Consider the following 16,776-nt stretch of genomic DNA (forward strand, 5'->3'; position numbering starts at 1 on the left):
AACCCACGCAGGCACGACGAGAACATGCAAACTTCACACATCAAGGCCGGTGCCCGGATTTGAACCCAAAACTGAGGCAGGTGTGCTGACCAGTCGGACAGTATGCCGGATGCTAAAAATATAAATTACATTATTATTGTTTGTTATCCAAACATTTCCTCCAAACCAGGGGTTTGTGTGTCCCAATGATCCTCGGCGCTAAGATGTGTGGGGCTGGTAGGGACCCCCAGGGCAAACAAGTTGTAGGTGAGGGACCAGACAAAGCACAGCTCAAAACCCCTTGTTGATGAACATGATATTTGGACTTTGTATTCCCTCGCTTGGAAACAGGTCACGGGGAGCCCCTCTGGAGGTGGGGCTCGATGGCGAGCGCCTAGTGGCCAGGCATGCAAGCATGGGGTCCAACCGGGCACCGCCCAAAGAGGCTACGTTGGTCCCCCTTCCCATGGGTTCACCACCTGTGCGAGTGGGGGTTCAGCGTTTGGAGAGCCGGTTGCCTAGAGAGCTGGTTGCCGGCCTAAGGCGGGTAGGTTGAGAAGCTTGGTCATCTGGGAGGGGCTCAGAGCAGAGATGCTGCTACTCCGGATTGAGAGGAGTCACGTGAGGTTGTTCGGCATCTGTTTAAAATGTCTCCCGGACACCTTGTTGGTGAGGCGTTACGGGCATGTCAAACCAGGACAGGCATGAGAGACTAAGTCACCCGGCTGGGCCATTTTCCGAAAAATAGTAAAGCTTATTCTTGATCAAGAACTCAAAGTTGTTAATTTGCATTACTGAATAGAATACTTGGTTTTAGTGATTGAATGTTGGTCTTGATTGGTTTCTGACTTCTCAGAGAAGCCCACTGCGCCAGCCAAATAAGGGTCCTTTCTCTTTAACATGGTAAAACATTAAGGGATCACTGAAATCAAAAGAATCTGTATTTAAGTTCTTTGTGATGCTGGATGGTGTATGAGACAAATAGCTTGTGCAATGAAATTGTTATGCAGTGTACAGGCCAGGTAGAGCCAGTAGATTAGCACAACTGTATATACAGTATATTTTTTAAACTCCAGCGATGAGAGGCTTATCAGTATTGACATTGCAGGCTACCCACACACTCCCCTTTTGGGTATTCAGAAAGTATTCAGACCCCCTAAAATTTTTCACTCTTTGTTATATTGCAGCCATTTGCTAAAATCATTTAAGTTTATTTTTTTCTCATTAATGTACAGACAGCACCCCCATATTGTGTAAAATTATGGTTTTATTCTCTCTTAATAGTATAGTTTGATTATGTATCCTGTATTATATTGTCTTGTAGATGTATTTTACTGCTTTTTTACATCATGGCCAGGGGACTACAGATGAAAACTAGCCTTCTGGCTAATTCTGGCTTTTTTAACCATGTGTACTTCATGTTTTATGAAATTGCATTGTCCCCTTTCAAAAATAAACTGATAAACTATATTGACAGGAGAAAAAAAAAACGGAATTGTTGAAATTTTTGCAGATTTATTAAAAAAGAAAAACTGAAATATTGTTTTATGTCAATATGGCGTGCTGTTTGTACATTAATGAGGAAAAAAACTGCAATAAAAAAATGGCTGCAATATAATTTAGAGTGAAAAATTTAAGGGGGTCTGAATACTTTCTGTACCCACTGTTGGTGCATGGTGGCAGCATGCATCCCCTGGGTTTTTGACACTCACACAAAGCCCAGCTTGACTGCATTGCCAAAACACTTTTAAATAGCTTGTTTAAACCCCATTAGTCTGTGTTAAATAGTAGCAATTCAGATATCTTGTTAATTTGTGAACAAATGCAATCATAATATACAGTAAGTCGCATGTGTGATCACCACACTTGTCCTGGCTATCCTGAATATAGACCATGGTTTGTGTTTCTGTTTTTAGTTGATCAAGACATTCAGGGATTGCTTAGATTAAAGCCCATGAAACGGCGGGCCGTATGCATGACCAGAGATGGCCCACTTTCACCTTTTATAATCTGTTCTTTTTATTTATGTATGACCACATATTGTCCACCTACTGTATGCAGGATCATGATATTAGACAGCTGTGTTCTTCTGCCCAGGTCTTGGTAAAAGGGTGCAAACAAGGTCCTGTGAGGCAAGTGATCCAACCATCTTGCAAATGTGTTTGCGTGAGTGTGTCAGGCATGTAGCACATCTTGCATTCAGCCTGTCAGCTGTAGTCTCAGTGTGTGGGTACAGCTCGTCAGCTGCAGGCCCATGCGGATGACAGCTGTTTCTATGCTCCATTCAGGCTATGCCTCACTCACTCAGAGGCTTTCCCTCTTTTAAAACAATTAATCTGCCACTTACTCTTCGTGCTAATTGCCATCCTATGTGGAGATGAGCTTAGGGACCTGGAAATGTGATGATCTTGGCAGTACATCTCCCTGGCATGACCTACCTTGTATTCTCAACAGATCAAGAGCAATTAATACTGTATAGGAGTTCAAGAGAATGAAAGACAAAGGAGTGGTTAAATTTAGAACTGCTCTCGTGTCCAGGTCTCACAAGTAAATTGAGGGCACATGTTAAAGTAAATGAACACCTTGATACACAGTATTATTTACCACTTTATGCATTTGGCTTTTCTCTGCCAAACTGCAATGGCGGAGCAAAATTTCCCCATCTGGTGTTCCTAAGTGGGTATTGCAGCATAGACCAATTCCCACCACTGCTCCTCCCCAACAGTTGATAGTGGCACATCTGACAACAAAGGAAGCAACAGCTTGAAAACAATGGTCCTTTTAATTGTCTGGTTGTCGTATGCAGCACATGAGCTGTATAGAAGAGTGCTTCCAAGCGTGACATCAAATGGCATTAGGTCATTGCATTTGTCATTTTAGTACCAGGCTCGCGATGGGGGGGCATTGAGATTTTGTGAGCAGCTGTGTAAAATGGGTTATTAAGGTGCAATACACTAATTATGTATACAAAGCATGTATTAAGACAATTTAAAACACCACAAGTAAATTTTATTTATTTATTTATTTTTTTAATTTAGGATGTGTGCATGCAAAGAGGTTCATTCATAATTCTTGGAACAGAGGGCTGTTGTTGCATGTGTGCATCTCAAGCAGTAAGAGCCGAATCACACTTCTCCACCAGCGTACATTTACCAGCAGAGAAACATAACTCTTATAAATTAAGACAAATATATGCCGGTGAGTAGTTTATTGAAAAGATGCATTTGGATCAAGATGTGGAGGACAAGCGCTTGGTGTGCATATATGTGGTAGCAACATGCCATTCAAATTACAGAGTTTTCGGTCAATTTTGACCCTGTGAATTTTGCCAATGTTGTACCCAAAGATAACACTAACAGGCCTGGCCCTGCAAAATATAAAAATTGTTGTTTTTCAAAATATTCAAGTATAATGTTTGATTCAGTAGTTTATCCAATATGGATCTTTTTGAACACTGTATGTCAATTGTGTATTGAGTACCAGTATACATATTTATCCATCTATCTGTCCATTTTTTTCATACCGCTTTTCCTCATAAGGATTGTGGGAGAGCTGAAACCTATGCCAGCCGACTTTGGGCAGAAGACTGGGTAGATCCTTGATAGGTCGCCAGCCAATCGCAGTATAGATCGATCCATCCATCCATCCATTTTCTGCACCGCTTTTCCTCACGAGGGTTGTGGGTGTGCTGGAGCCTATCCCAGCTAACTGCGGGCAGGAGGCGGGGTATACCCTGAACTGGTTGCCAGCCAATCGCAGGGCACATGTAAACAAATAACCATTTGCACTCACATTCATACCTGCGGACAATTGACAGTCTTCAATTAACTTACCGTGCATGTTTTTGGGATGTGGGAGGAAACCGCAGTACCCGGACAAAACCCACGGAGGCACTGGGAGAACATGCAAATTCCACACAGGTGAGGCCGGATTTTGAACCCAGGTCCGCAGAACCGTGAGGCAGACGTGCTAACCAGTCGTGCTGCCCCACAGTATAGATATTATTTCTTATTTTATCTTGCCTGCTGATCTGCTATTCTCATGCATCTGTTTTCAGATGTACGTAAATATTGGCCTGAAAGCGCATTTATTCCTGACACGCGTGACTCGCTTGTATGTATGTGATCAACAGTAGATAGGATTCACCATATGTACTCTATAGCTGTCAGCACAGCCAGCTGTGGCTTTTCACCCCTGACTGTTCTTGTCATGGTTAACTCTTTACAGAGGCCCTACCACATCGTAATGGCTCCCTGTTGATGTTTCAATTCCATGTAATTGTCTGACAGCATGATTTACAATAAAGTAATTATCTGTTGACCTAACTTTAAGTTGTTTAGCACTTTAACTTTTAATTTGGCTGGGATGTTTAGTACTTAAAAAAGTGAGGCAATCAGTTCCCTGGCTTTTTTAAACTAAACTGAACTAGTTGGAATTTAAAGTAGCATTTTAGCGTAACATTGTAGAGCACCATTTAAAACATTTTGTTTCTTCTTTCTGTGTGTTAAGTAAAAACATTTGGTACAGTAAAGCCATTCTATCCAGGGGTTTGTTTACCATAACTTACTGTAGACTGTGATTGTGTACAACTGTCATTGTTCTTTAAAATTACTTTTTTATTTTTTTTACAATTATTATTCTAGTATCACTTATGCACAGTGCAGCCAATTTATTGCTTGGATGTGCATAAATGCTATCATCACAATATACTGTATGTTCGAAGGTGATTTGCGCAATGCAATCACATGAAACAGCACAACCTGAATCCTTTACCTGCATGACTGATCCTAATTTGCACTGCTTTGTGTTTATTCTTTGCATAATGTGGCATCAAAATGTACATGTATGTAACTGAGAATTTACTACAAAAGAAAACGGTTCTCCTCGCATTTAATTGGATGGGGACATGAAATATACAAATTGATATATACAGGCCCTGCCTGTGTGGAGTTTGCATGTTCTCCCCGTACCTGCGTCGGTTTCCTCCCATGTGCCCAAAAACATGAGTGCTAGGTTAATTGAAGACTCTAAATTGCCCGTAGGTGTGAGTGCGAATGTTTGTTTGTGTCTATGCGCACTGCGATTGGCTGGTGACCACTTCAGGGTGTACCCTGCCTCTCGCACGAAGAAAGCTGGGATAGGCTCCAGCACACCCCGAGTGAGGATAAGCGGTACAGAAAATGGATGGATATTTTTGCTATTTAAACCTCCATAGAATGACTCTCTAACATGGACTTAGTATAAAAGTGTCAATTTCATTAAAAAAAAAAAAACACCTTGGTTTTGTCATACAAGTGTCCAGAAAAGGCCCCACTGACAGCTACTTCTGTTTGACCCAGTTTTGTATCTGCTTTGTCCATATCTGTCTAAGACTGCACCTTGTGTGTGTGTGTGTGTGTGTGTGTGTGTGTGTGTTGACAGCGCTGTCTTGGGAGCAGAAAGGGAAGGCGGAGATTTTCGCTAGTGACGTAGATAAGCTCGAGAAATTCGAATGACCTGATTTCTGGCCTTTCGGCAGAAAAAACATCTGGCGCTCTGGTATGCGTGGACGATTTTAATTCATATTTCACATGTTTACTGAGGCACCATAGAAACAATATTACATCCTAAATACTAGAAAAAGTTGGTTTGGTAAAATATGGGACGTTCAAAGAAACAGTATCTCTTCTGTAGATTTCTGGGAAATTTGGTCACACAAAGCAAACAACATAATGTTTTCATGTCGTTGCTCACAGATGTTCCATCACTTTGTTTTTTTCTTCAGCACTGCTGCCTTTGTGTTCTCTGCCTTATTTATTTGAGTCAGGTGTGCACATTTGTTTATTAATGACAGCTGTACCATTGAAAACATCTGGTAATGCCTTGAGAGCACTTTCACATCCCAGAGTTTAACATCAAAGGCTTTCCAAATGTTTAAAAGGCACCATTCCCCTTTCAAATGTGCCATGTCAGTTCTACCACCCTCGCTGATACAAACTGAGCCAATTATTTTTAACGCTCCTGCAGAATGTAATGGTTGGGGATGTCTGGACTTTTCAGGAAGTTGCTCCCACATCCTAGACAAACTCAAAGCCAATTCACACTTTGTGACATTAAAAAGTCCCACTGCAATAACACAATATGAGAATGAGGTCAATAGTCTCAAACTCAATTTACCTTGGGGCCGCTGGAGGCAGAGACTGGCTGAGGCTGGGCCGCAGCCTCGGCGCACATCCACAATTTAAATTAGAAAAAAAATAAAAAAATTGAATCTTCTCAAACGTCTTTTTTTATTTTTTAACACAAAATAAGTTAAACAAGGACGCTAGTGTAAACAAGTTGTGTGCAAAACTAATAAAACTCTCAATCAACAAATAAATAAACAAACAATAAAATGAACACTGACCCTGGTGTAAACAAGTTGTGTATAACTTTCCTCGGGTACACCCCTTCTTTGGTAGTCTATTTATATGGAACGTACTGTTAACTGTATAAGTTTTCTGTACAAAACTACTAATAAAACAACCAATCAACAAAAACATAAGCAAATTAAGAACTAATAAGTATTTAAATCAGTAATAAATTTCAGTTTCTTCAGTCTTCCATATCTGCTGTATCCAAATTTAAATGCCCTTATTAACACAGTTCATGGCAATGCTGCTGTAACTTTCACTCATTGAAAAATGTTTCTCTGCTTGCATCAAGCCCGGTCGATGTCACGCCCCCGAGAGCCATATACCCCACCGTGATTGGTAGGTTTGTCAGCTCCGCACACAACACTGTAAAAGTGCCATTCATATAAAACTCAAGGGCCGCACTAACATTAAACTTTCATATTAAGGTGGGGGCCACAAAATATCGCGGCCCGCGAGCCGTCAGTTTGAGACCCCTGGTCTAATGTAATATATTGTGCAAAAGTCTTCGTTATTATGTAGTACACAACTTTTTCCAAGCTTTTTTGAATAGATTTGTTGTAAATTCTTGTTCTCGAATATTACCAGCGGTTTTCTCTTTGTACTGAACCTTTAAAGTGTACACCATACTATAAATGCATACACCCCAAGATTTTGTTTGAAAACCTGGTGTTACCTTACAGAATTTATATTTTCTATAGCATACTAAACTACAAAATTATCTCACAAATGTGGGCCATTGTTAGCAAAATGAGATCAAGCTAAATTTTAGATTAGAAATAAGTAATTATATGAATTCACAAGATTTCCGCGATGGGTGTCGAATCAGGTGCAGGTCGAATCATTGTTAACATACTGAAAACCCATCTACTGTATGTTGAGCCTTGTACATCCATGGTGTATCTCAAATGTAGATTTTGACAAGGATACACATTCTCCATAGTATTGCTGACTTTTGTTTCTGTTGTGAAGGTTTTCTTCTTATGTGAAAAGCAACTCAAGACTTTTTGAAGGCAAAGATTCTTCAGTGGTCCAAGAAAACTGACTTTTCACTTACTGAAGACAAAACTGAACGTCCTGACAAAAAATAATTGGGGTTAGCGTTACAAATTACAATTATTTCACTTTGTTCAAATAAAATTAAGCCTTTGAAATGGAGGTACTCTGCATAAAATGGCTGTAATTCCTGAATGACCATTTTTGTGGAACAGTAACACCTTGATTGTTGCACTCAAGTGTTGGACAATCAATTTGGGCGGAGAATAAAATCAAATTCATAAAACATTGTTCAACAACTTATGAACCTCACTGTTCATGTGAGCTTCTGCAGTAGTGGTGTTTCAGGCCATCACTCTTTGAGCCAGAACCAAGCCTGATACGGACTGCTCTCTAAGGTTCTGACTCGCAACGACATGACGTCAGCTGGGCTGGCAGTACACAATGTGTGTTTGTGCCTCAGAGTAGTAGTTGTCATCACATTACAGCTCTTTGACTGGAGCAAACTCAAGTGATCCGCAGGTCATCGTTTCTCCTGGCCCTGTTGGGTGTCAGCATCTGAAGTACAAATCGATTAGAGACAAAAGGTTATGGCTGTGCGCATGATTCGAGGAATGGAGGACCTGGTGGCATCCAGCAGCCAGCTCATTTGGAGAGTGGCACAAGAGACCTTGAGGAGCTGGTACAACCGTGCACTGTTGCCATGCCAACACTTTCTTGTAGCCCGGTTTAGAGTTGGACATGGCTACCAGGTATGGCAGCTGCTTGACTAATGGCTTCATAATAATTAATACAGTTGCAAATGCTTATTTGTTTGTTTGATTGATTCCTTTTAGCAGCCATTGAATGGAAACACCAGTTCTATTGAGTCAATATCTAAGTAAGTTTATTTCTATGAAGGGACTGACTTGCTTCTTTGAACACATGGCACTCCTCACAAAGCAACATGACCTGCTGTTTGATCTCATTGTCTGGCTCCAGAGAACTTTGGAAGTTGCCATCGAAACATATTATTCCTGGACATAGCACTTTTATTGTGGAATACAGGACTTTTGGTAAAAATAGAAGTAGCCTGCATGGTTCCTCTTTTTGCCAGTGATTTTAGGAAGGCCATTTCTGTGAGGATATTGAGTTGTGAGTTCATTATGGATTTGTTCTTTGGATATTTTCTCATGGTTGGAAATGTTGTTTAGTTTTATTTCCTGGTTAGACTGTGTGCATGTCCCTCGGCAGCTGTGTTGCTTGTCTTGTTATTAGTATCATCTTATTAGTCATTTGTGTCATCAAGTCTGCCATGCTTCCAGTATTTCAACCTATGTTGCATTATTAGGATTCCCACATAGTTTCTAGCCAGGACGCGCCCTGCTCTAATATTACTGTAATATTAGTATATAATGACCAATATTGAAATAAAGTAACATAGTGGGCCTAACTATTCATCAAAAATGAGGCAGAGGTTTTATCCCTAAAAGTATACCTGTATTTATTATTAAAAGCCACCACGACATTATACACAGTTCAAACATTAACACCGTCCATGCTTGAATAAAGGAAAATAATAATAATTCATAATAATAATAATAAAAATAATAATAATAATAATTCTAATGTATGCAACAGAAATGTTAAGTCCTACTCCAATAAATGTTTGAAAACAAACATTTGTTAAACAAATACAAATCTAGAGTACTGTACTTAAAAGTTGAATACAACTCAAATGTATATGAAAAGTAAAAAATTTACTACATCAAAAGACCAAACTGGATGTATGCATAACAACCTTCATTGTAACATTTTTGACTGTATCATGTTTTAAATGGTGTGAATTTTATTAGTACTTCATTCAAGGACTCTTTTGCATACTACTCTTTTTGAAAGTCATAGAATCACAAAGCACTTGAATATTGTTTGATTAATATGTCACATTATAGTTATTTTCTCACTTTCCTAAAAAGAAAAACATATTTTTCGTGGTTGAATGTTATGCTTGATTAATTTCTGGCTTTTCAAAGAAGCTCAGTAAGATGGCTCAAATTTGGGTGAATTCAGTTTGAAATCCCTCATTCTTCTTCAAAATGGTCAAATGTGGAGAGTTGACTAAAAAAAAAAAAGTCTGCATTAAAGCACTTCATGATCCTGGATAATCTCTGACAGATGTGACAGGTGGTCTAAAAAATATGTGAAGCACTACACTGTAAATTTGAACGACTTATGTTCTCATACTTTAAATACCAGTAAACACTGATCACGATCTTGTAAGCGGATTCGATTGTAATTTTGATTGTTGATCAAATACAATAAACAAATATCGATGTTTGAGGGAATGCTACAAGCTATTTCAGAGTGACACACTAATAACAGTAAAATTTTACATCTTAAACAAACAAAAGTGGGCTGGTCTGAGCCATAAACTCCATGGCTCAAAGTGAGTCCCACTCCAGCCCTGTATTATGGAATTTACCATCTGGTTTCTACAACTCCAATTCCAATGAAGTTCAGATGTTGTGTTAAACATAAATAAAAACAGAATACAATGATTTGCAAATCATTTTCAACCTATATTTAATTGAATACACGACAAAGACAAATATATTTAATGTTCAAATTGGTAAACTTTGTTTTTAGCAAATAATCATGAACTTAGAATTTTATGGCTGCAACACGTTCCAAAAAAACTGGGACAGGTGGTAAAAAAGACTGAGAAAGTTGAAGAATGCTCATCAAACACCTGTTTGGAAAATCCCACAGGTGAACAGACTAATTGGGAACAGGTGGGTGCTATGATTGGGTATAAAAGGAGCTTCCCTGAATTGCTCAGTCATTCACAAGCAAAGATGGGTCGAGGTTCAACACTTTTTTGTGAACAAGTGCGTGAGAAAATTGTCGAACAGTTTAAGGACAATGTTCCTCAACGTACAATCGCAAGGAATTTAGGGATTTCATCATCTACAGTCCATAATATTATCAAAAGGTTCAGAGAATCTGGAGAAATCAATGCATGTAAGCGGCAAGGCCGAAAACCAACATTGAATGCCCGTGACCTTTGATCCCTTAGGCGGCACTGCATCAAAAACCGACATCAATGTGTAAAGGATATCACCACATGGGCTCAGGAACACTTCAGAAAACCAATGTCAGTAAATACAGTTCGGCGCTACATCCGTAAGGGCAACTTGAAACGCTACTATGCAAAGCAAAAGCCATTTACCAACAACACCCAGAAATTCCGTCGGCTTCTCTGGGCCCAAGCTCATCTAAGATGGACTGATGCAAAGTGGAAAAGTGTTCTGTGGTCCCACGAGTCCACATTTCAAATTGTTATTGGAAATTGTGGACGTCGTGTCCTCCGGGCCAAAGAGGAAAAGAACCATCCGGACTGTTATGGACGTAAAGTTCAAAAGCCAGCATCTGTGATGATATGGGGCAGTGTTAGTGCCAATGGCATGGGTAACTTACACATCTGTGAAGGCACCATTAATGCTGAAAGGTACATACAGGTTTTGGAGAAACATGCTGCCATCCAAGCAACGTCTTTTTCATGGACGACCCTGCTTATTTCAGCAAGACAATGCCAAACCATATTCTGCATGTGTTACAACAGCATGGCTTCGTAGTAAAAGAGTGCGGGTACTAGACTGGCCTGCCTGCAGTCCAGACCTTTCTCCCTGAAAATGTATGGCGCATTATGAAGCGTGAAATACGACAACGGAGACCCCGGACTGTTGAACAGCAGAAGCTGTACATTGAGCAAGAATGAGAAATAATTCCACCTACAAAGCTTCAACAATTAGTGTCCTCAGTTCCCAAACGTTTATTGAATGTTGTTAAAAGAAAAGGTGGTGTAACACATTGGTAAACATGACCCTGTCCCAGCTTTTTGGGAACGTGTTGCAACCATAAAATTCTAAGTTAATGATTATTTGCTGAAGACAATCAAGTTCATATGTTTGAACAATAAATATCGTGTCTTTGTAGTGTATTCAATTAAATATAGGTCGAACATGATTTGCAAATCATTGTATTCTGTTTTTATTTTTAACGCAACGTCCTATATACATTGGAATTGGAGTTGTATGTTAAACATACAATATGGGGGAAATAGACAAAAGTGTTGGGGAGATTATATGCAAAATTTAAAACAAAGATGCAACAAATGTATTTACTTTTATGTAAATATTTTTTCTTACATTTTTTAGATATGTCCAAACTGTGTAAAATACATTTGTTGTCGCAAACATGAATTTAATGAAAGGTGACTGAAAAACTTAGCATAAGCTTTGATTACATTTCTTAACAAGAACTGTATGCTTGTACTGGAAGAAGAAAGTGGCTCGAGTAGGAATATCTGTTGAAATATTGTGTGGAAAAGTGACCCTGGACCACAATACTGCCTGACCTGTATTTTTGTTTTTCAAACGGCCACTGGGAGGTGTCAAAGTCACCATTCTTACTCTTTCCTATGTTTTCATATTCTGAATGTTTATTTGTTTTTATTCTGATATCATGCAGTGCTTAAAGTGTTTATCACTGGGCAATGTACATGTAATATAGGTATAGTTAGCATTCCCTACCCTATACAGTGCACACAAATGTTATATACTGTATACAGTACTAGTAGATGAGATTTATAGTGAGCTAAGAGCGGGATTTTCTCTCACAGAAAAACTGAGATCTACGTTGTCCTTCATTGCAGATCGGTTCTGCTGACTGCAATAGATTTCATCTTGAAGCAATTCATCATGAACAATACACAGAGAACTCTTTAAAATTTAGCAGCGAAATCAATTTTCCTCTGGTTTTCTTTCTTTAAGAGGTGCACATGAAATGTTGCTGTTTCATGGACATTGATGGGACCAGTGCGGATACAGAGGAAGGATATGTGAAATTAAGAGAATAGTGTGTGTAGAACCATATGGATGGAAGACCATCTTTGTTTGAATAACACATTTATAAAAGTCATATTCAAGTAAATGTGTAGGCCGTGGTTTGCTCCCATTGTTATACAACTCAAATTAATATGGTTGATAGTTGCATTGTATCTTGTTTGCTGGTGAGTTTCCCATTGTGGAAATATATCCAGTGGGTCAACTTACCTATTCATTCATGACAAAAGCAAACATGACCCTGGGGTGAATCACTGTTCATCTTCACAAAAGTCAGCCCCAACTCTAGTGGAAGTACGGTGTTTTGTACAGGGCCACAGGTGGAGGTGGAGACTTGATTTGCAATGAAAGCATCATGTTGCAAAAGCTGCCTTGTGTAATGTTTTCTTTCTTCCTTCAGATGACTGAAGGACGTCAGTGCCAGGTTCACCTACTCGACGGTCGGAAGCTGGAGCTGCTGGTCCAGGTACAGAACTGTCTCCGTCTCTAATTTTGACATATGATCCTACATTCCTGTGATAATTTGAAACCGGGGCATCGTCAGGGGAGGGGAAGTGATGATGATGATTCTAAGGGCCCGTGAATGACTGGGGCCCTAGAAAATAGTATTTTCAATATGTGGCATTGACATAGAGAGTGCTAAATCTATCCATCCATCCATCCCATCCCATCTCTGGCAGTGTCCCCGATAATGATATATTATGACGAAGAAGCATCTTGAATTGTGACATCTATAATACAGTATATTAATAGCTTAAGATCAAAACTGTTTTAACTTCTTTTTTTTACAAGCCCAAGCTTTTATCACGAGACCTGTTAGATTTGGTGGCATCCCATTTTAACCTGAAGGAGAAGGAATACTTTGGACTTTCCTTCATAGATGACACGTAAGTCCATTGTTCAACAAAAAACATATTCATTTGTCAAAAAATATGTTTTTCTTTTTATTACAATCCAGCTTTTTAAATTATTCTTTTAAAATGCCTGATGCAATATTTGTTCTCTTAATCACTTTTAGTGGTCAGAATAACTGGCTTCAGCTTGATCGAAAAGTCCTTGATCATTACTTCTCTAAAACTTCAGCTACACTGGAGCTCAAGTTCCTTGTGAGGTGAGCATTTTTTTTTCTTCTCCTCAAAGAATGTGTTGAATGTCGTGTTTACAGCGCCCTTAAGTTAAGACGGATGTAAACCAGCAGGTGGCAGTCGTGTAACTGTCAAAACCTCAAGGTTGCATGAAATAATACTTGATACTTGACATAACCCTAAATAAACTCTTTACAGGTTTTACATTGAGAAGGTCACCTTTTTAAAAGAAAACACGACTGTGGAGCTGTTCTTCCTGAATGCAAGATCTTTGGTGTTTAATGTAAGTGTTACGAGTTGTATTTAGAACAAAATGTTCTGTACTGTAACTGTATATATACACGCATTCAAGACAATGTGTTTATCTTCTCATAAATAATATAGATAACTGAAACTTTTAATTTTAAGAGTGGGCTACTTTTACCATCTCAAATGTAAGGGACTAAATTTCCAAAATAGCAACGATGTACTTGACCACCTGCATATTCTTATATATTTGTGAGTATTACTTAACCTGGGAGGGGCAGTCTTGAAAAATACCAGGAGCACGTGAATGCAACAAACGGTCCAATTTTGTAATCCATGTTTTTTTTTTTTTTTCTCTCGCGGGGAAAGCAAACTAGTCACCATGGGAGACGGAGACTGTTGAACCTGCTCGGACTCTACCACTTCGCGTAGGGGGCCGAGTCTTCGGCCTGGTCGTTCGACTAGACTTACCATGCGCCCAAATGTGTTAACTTTATCAATAAATACCACCACATGAAGTGGAGGTAAAGCAACCTTTAGTACCTGCCCATTAACAGTTTTAATCGACAGCGCCGTATCCGTGTTTAGTGGTTCAGTCGGTAGCGAGAGGACCGAGGTACCATTAAGTGTTTGGCTTAACTGCACTTTGTGGTCGCGCGCAGAAACTATCTCGTTTAATATTAACCATCGTTTCTTCAACAATAAAACAGGAGAGCATCGAAGTGGAGAGCGAGCACGTTTTCAAGTTAGCTGCTTTCGTATTGCAGGTAAGGAAAAAACGCTGTTTTTTTTATTCAATTCTTTAGTTGAACTAAGAGTGTGGAGGGCGGCCCGAGCGACATTCGATTTTTTTTCCCTCTCTTGGGGCTTAACTTTTGTTATTGTTCATTTAAAGTACTGTACACTACACTGGAAAGAAAGAAAAACTAAAATATTTATGAAAATAGAATCTAGCTGACTGGGTTTGAAATAGCCATGTACTGTGAACGAGTGCAGGAGATTTTGTTATAATGCTGTTATTTACAAAATTATTCATCGTTTTTTAGGAGGTCAGCGGTGACTACACATGGTAAGACCATTTTATTCCTAACATAAATGTTCAGAACTTATGAAATGCATTTTTTTTTACGTTTAGAATTGCACACATGCAACATTTTGTGTAATCTTACTGTACATCAATCTACTCACATGGCACATATAAGGTACACTTTTATAATAAGGAGATCAAATACAAGAGTACTTTATTGAAATTTAAAAGATAATAATGCATTCATGTAACATGTAGCAATTAGTATTACCATGTATGATTAGAGGCAGTTATACATCACTGCAAACTACAACCACAATGATAAGCGGTAAACGAATATGTCTCTGACAATGTAAATGAAATACCGAGTCTCACTTTTTTTATGCAAAATATATTGCTAATTTATTGGATCTCATTAGATTGTAAAGGTGTACCCAATATAGTTTCCAGTGAATGTGATGTAGCCTATATAGTCTTCACTGTAATAATTTTCATTTATTTTTAAATATGCAATACCCCTCCATTTATACATACATTAATTTGAGTTAAGGGGTAAGTGAGAAGTGACCAGGTAGTACACCACACAGTATTCTGTAGGCAAGTGTACCCATTGTGCTCAAAGTCCAGAACCAGGAAGTATGAATTAGTTTTTATTGATCACAGTGTGATGACTGCTTTCCAGTAGATAATGTTCTACCCGCTTGGAGCATTTCTTGCTACTTCCCTCAGTTAATGATTCCCTTGAATTTACTTTGTGGCTTGGAACTGGCCTTCTGGCATCCACATGAATCTAAAAACATGTCAGAAAACATGTACAAATGCAGACTCACATGTGTTGTATTTACACATTTTTTTGAGCGAGAGAGAGACACTGTTGGAGATTGCCTCCATAATCTATCCACCAGTGGAGATAAGATTAGTGGACCTCAGAGTCTTGACTTGCTGATAAGGTACATTATTTTATTTTGCCAGGCATAGGAATGGAGGGAATTCATTGGATGTGACCAGTAAACACTGCTCAGCAGTGTGTGGTTGATCTGCAGAACAAGTGTATTGTCCCAATGATTCACCTCTAAAATGGCCTCTGTCATTGTTGGTAACACAAATAGTTGTGCTCTGTAAGAAATGGTGTAGTTTGATTGCACATTGCAATAAATTGAAAAAAATATTTTTACCGTAGTACAATAATTGTCCTCTTACATCAAAACCTTTGCAACATCTGTTAGTACGCTATAACTGCTCCATTATCCAAAAACAGAAATAATCTGATAAATGTTAATTTTGACTAGTTGTCACAGCATTACTTTGTAATCATAAATTATGTTATTGTGATGATTTAAGAAGTATTTGCGTCTTGTGAGCTTTTAGCATATCTGCATGGGGATAGGCTGTACTTTGATCTGCCTACAAGAATAAAAGTCATGTATTATTATTATTTGAACTGTTATTAATCTTCCCCTCTTGGCTATTTTGTAAAACCATTCATCCATCTATTCTTTGCACCGCTTATCTTCACTAGGGTCGCAGGCGTGCAGGAGCCTTTTTAAAAAAAAATATTTTGTTTATTTATTTATATTTTTTAAACATTTAACTATTTTACTACATTTGACTGATGTAACTACAATATTTGAGCATAAGAGTCACTCATGAAATAAAGATAAGAAAATAGCGAGGCAAAGTTCTATATCATAAATTTGTCTCAGTAGCGCACAGAACTTGAATTCAACTACGGTACTGTTATCCCACTGGTGCATCCCACACTGTCATGTGGTAGTGTTTCTCATTTCTCAATGATCCCCTTTGTTTCTGGTTCTTTTCATGAAGAGGCTAAGTAAATCCTATAATAAAGCCTTCAGTATAAATGGGCCTCCTCTGCACTGTATCAGCAAAGGGCCCTGTAGCAATAAGATTAGCTGGAGACCTCCTCCTCCAACAGTGAGCTGCCCTAAGAGGGATGAGCCAGGTCCGCTGTCCAATGGTAGACAACTTAAGTCAAGTTGTGGCAGAGTGGGCTAACCCCCTGCTGAGAGTTAAATTAATGAGCCATCAGGTTCACTGTATTAACATTATTTTTGGTACTTTTGGAAAACATTCAACACTATTTAGTTTTATGTCTAACTGAATCCAAAAGGTTATCATTGCAAATATTAGTTAGTCACTTTACAGTC

The 16,776-nt window shown here is 38.8% G+C and overlaps 1 protein-coding gene across 3 annotated transcripts in view; it reads left to right on the plus strand.

The window, feature by feature from the left end:
- Positions 1 to 16,776, plus strand: part of LOC133483027 (CCA tRNA nucleotidyltransferase 1, mitochondrial-like) — an 84,752-nt gene that overhangs the window by 17,904 nt on the left and 50,072 nt on the right. For all 3 annotated transcript variants that reach the window (XM_061783502.1, XM_061783500.1, XM_061783499.1), the window contains exons 2-7: positions 12,651 to 12,716; positions 13,043 to 13,137; positions 13,269 to 13,361; positions 13,534 to 13,618; positions 14,292 to 14,348; positions 14,628 to 14,650. In XM_061783502.1, coding sequence (XP_061639486.1) covers positions 12,651 to 12,716; positions 13,043 to 13,137; positions 13,269 to 13,361; positions 13,534 to 13,618; positions 14,292 to 14,348; positions 14,628 to 14,650 — 419 coding nt within the window. The remainder of the gene's footprint in view (positions 1 to 12,650; positions 12,717 to 13,042; positions 13,138 to 13,268; positions 13,362 to 13,533; positions 13,619 to 14,291; positions 14,349 to 14,627; positions 14,651 to 16,776) is intronic.

The sequence above is a fragment of the Phyllopteryx taeniolatus genome, chromosome 9 (genome assembly GCF_024500385.1).
Source record: "Phyllopteryx taeniolatus isolate TA_2022b chromosome 9, UOR_Ptae_1.2, whole genome shotgun sequence".
Taxonomy (NCBI): domain Eukaryota; kingdom Metazoa; phylum Chordata; class Actinopteri; order Syngnathiformes; family Syngnathidae; genus Phyllopteryx; species Phyllopteryx taeniolatus.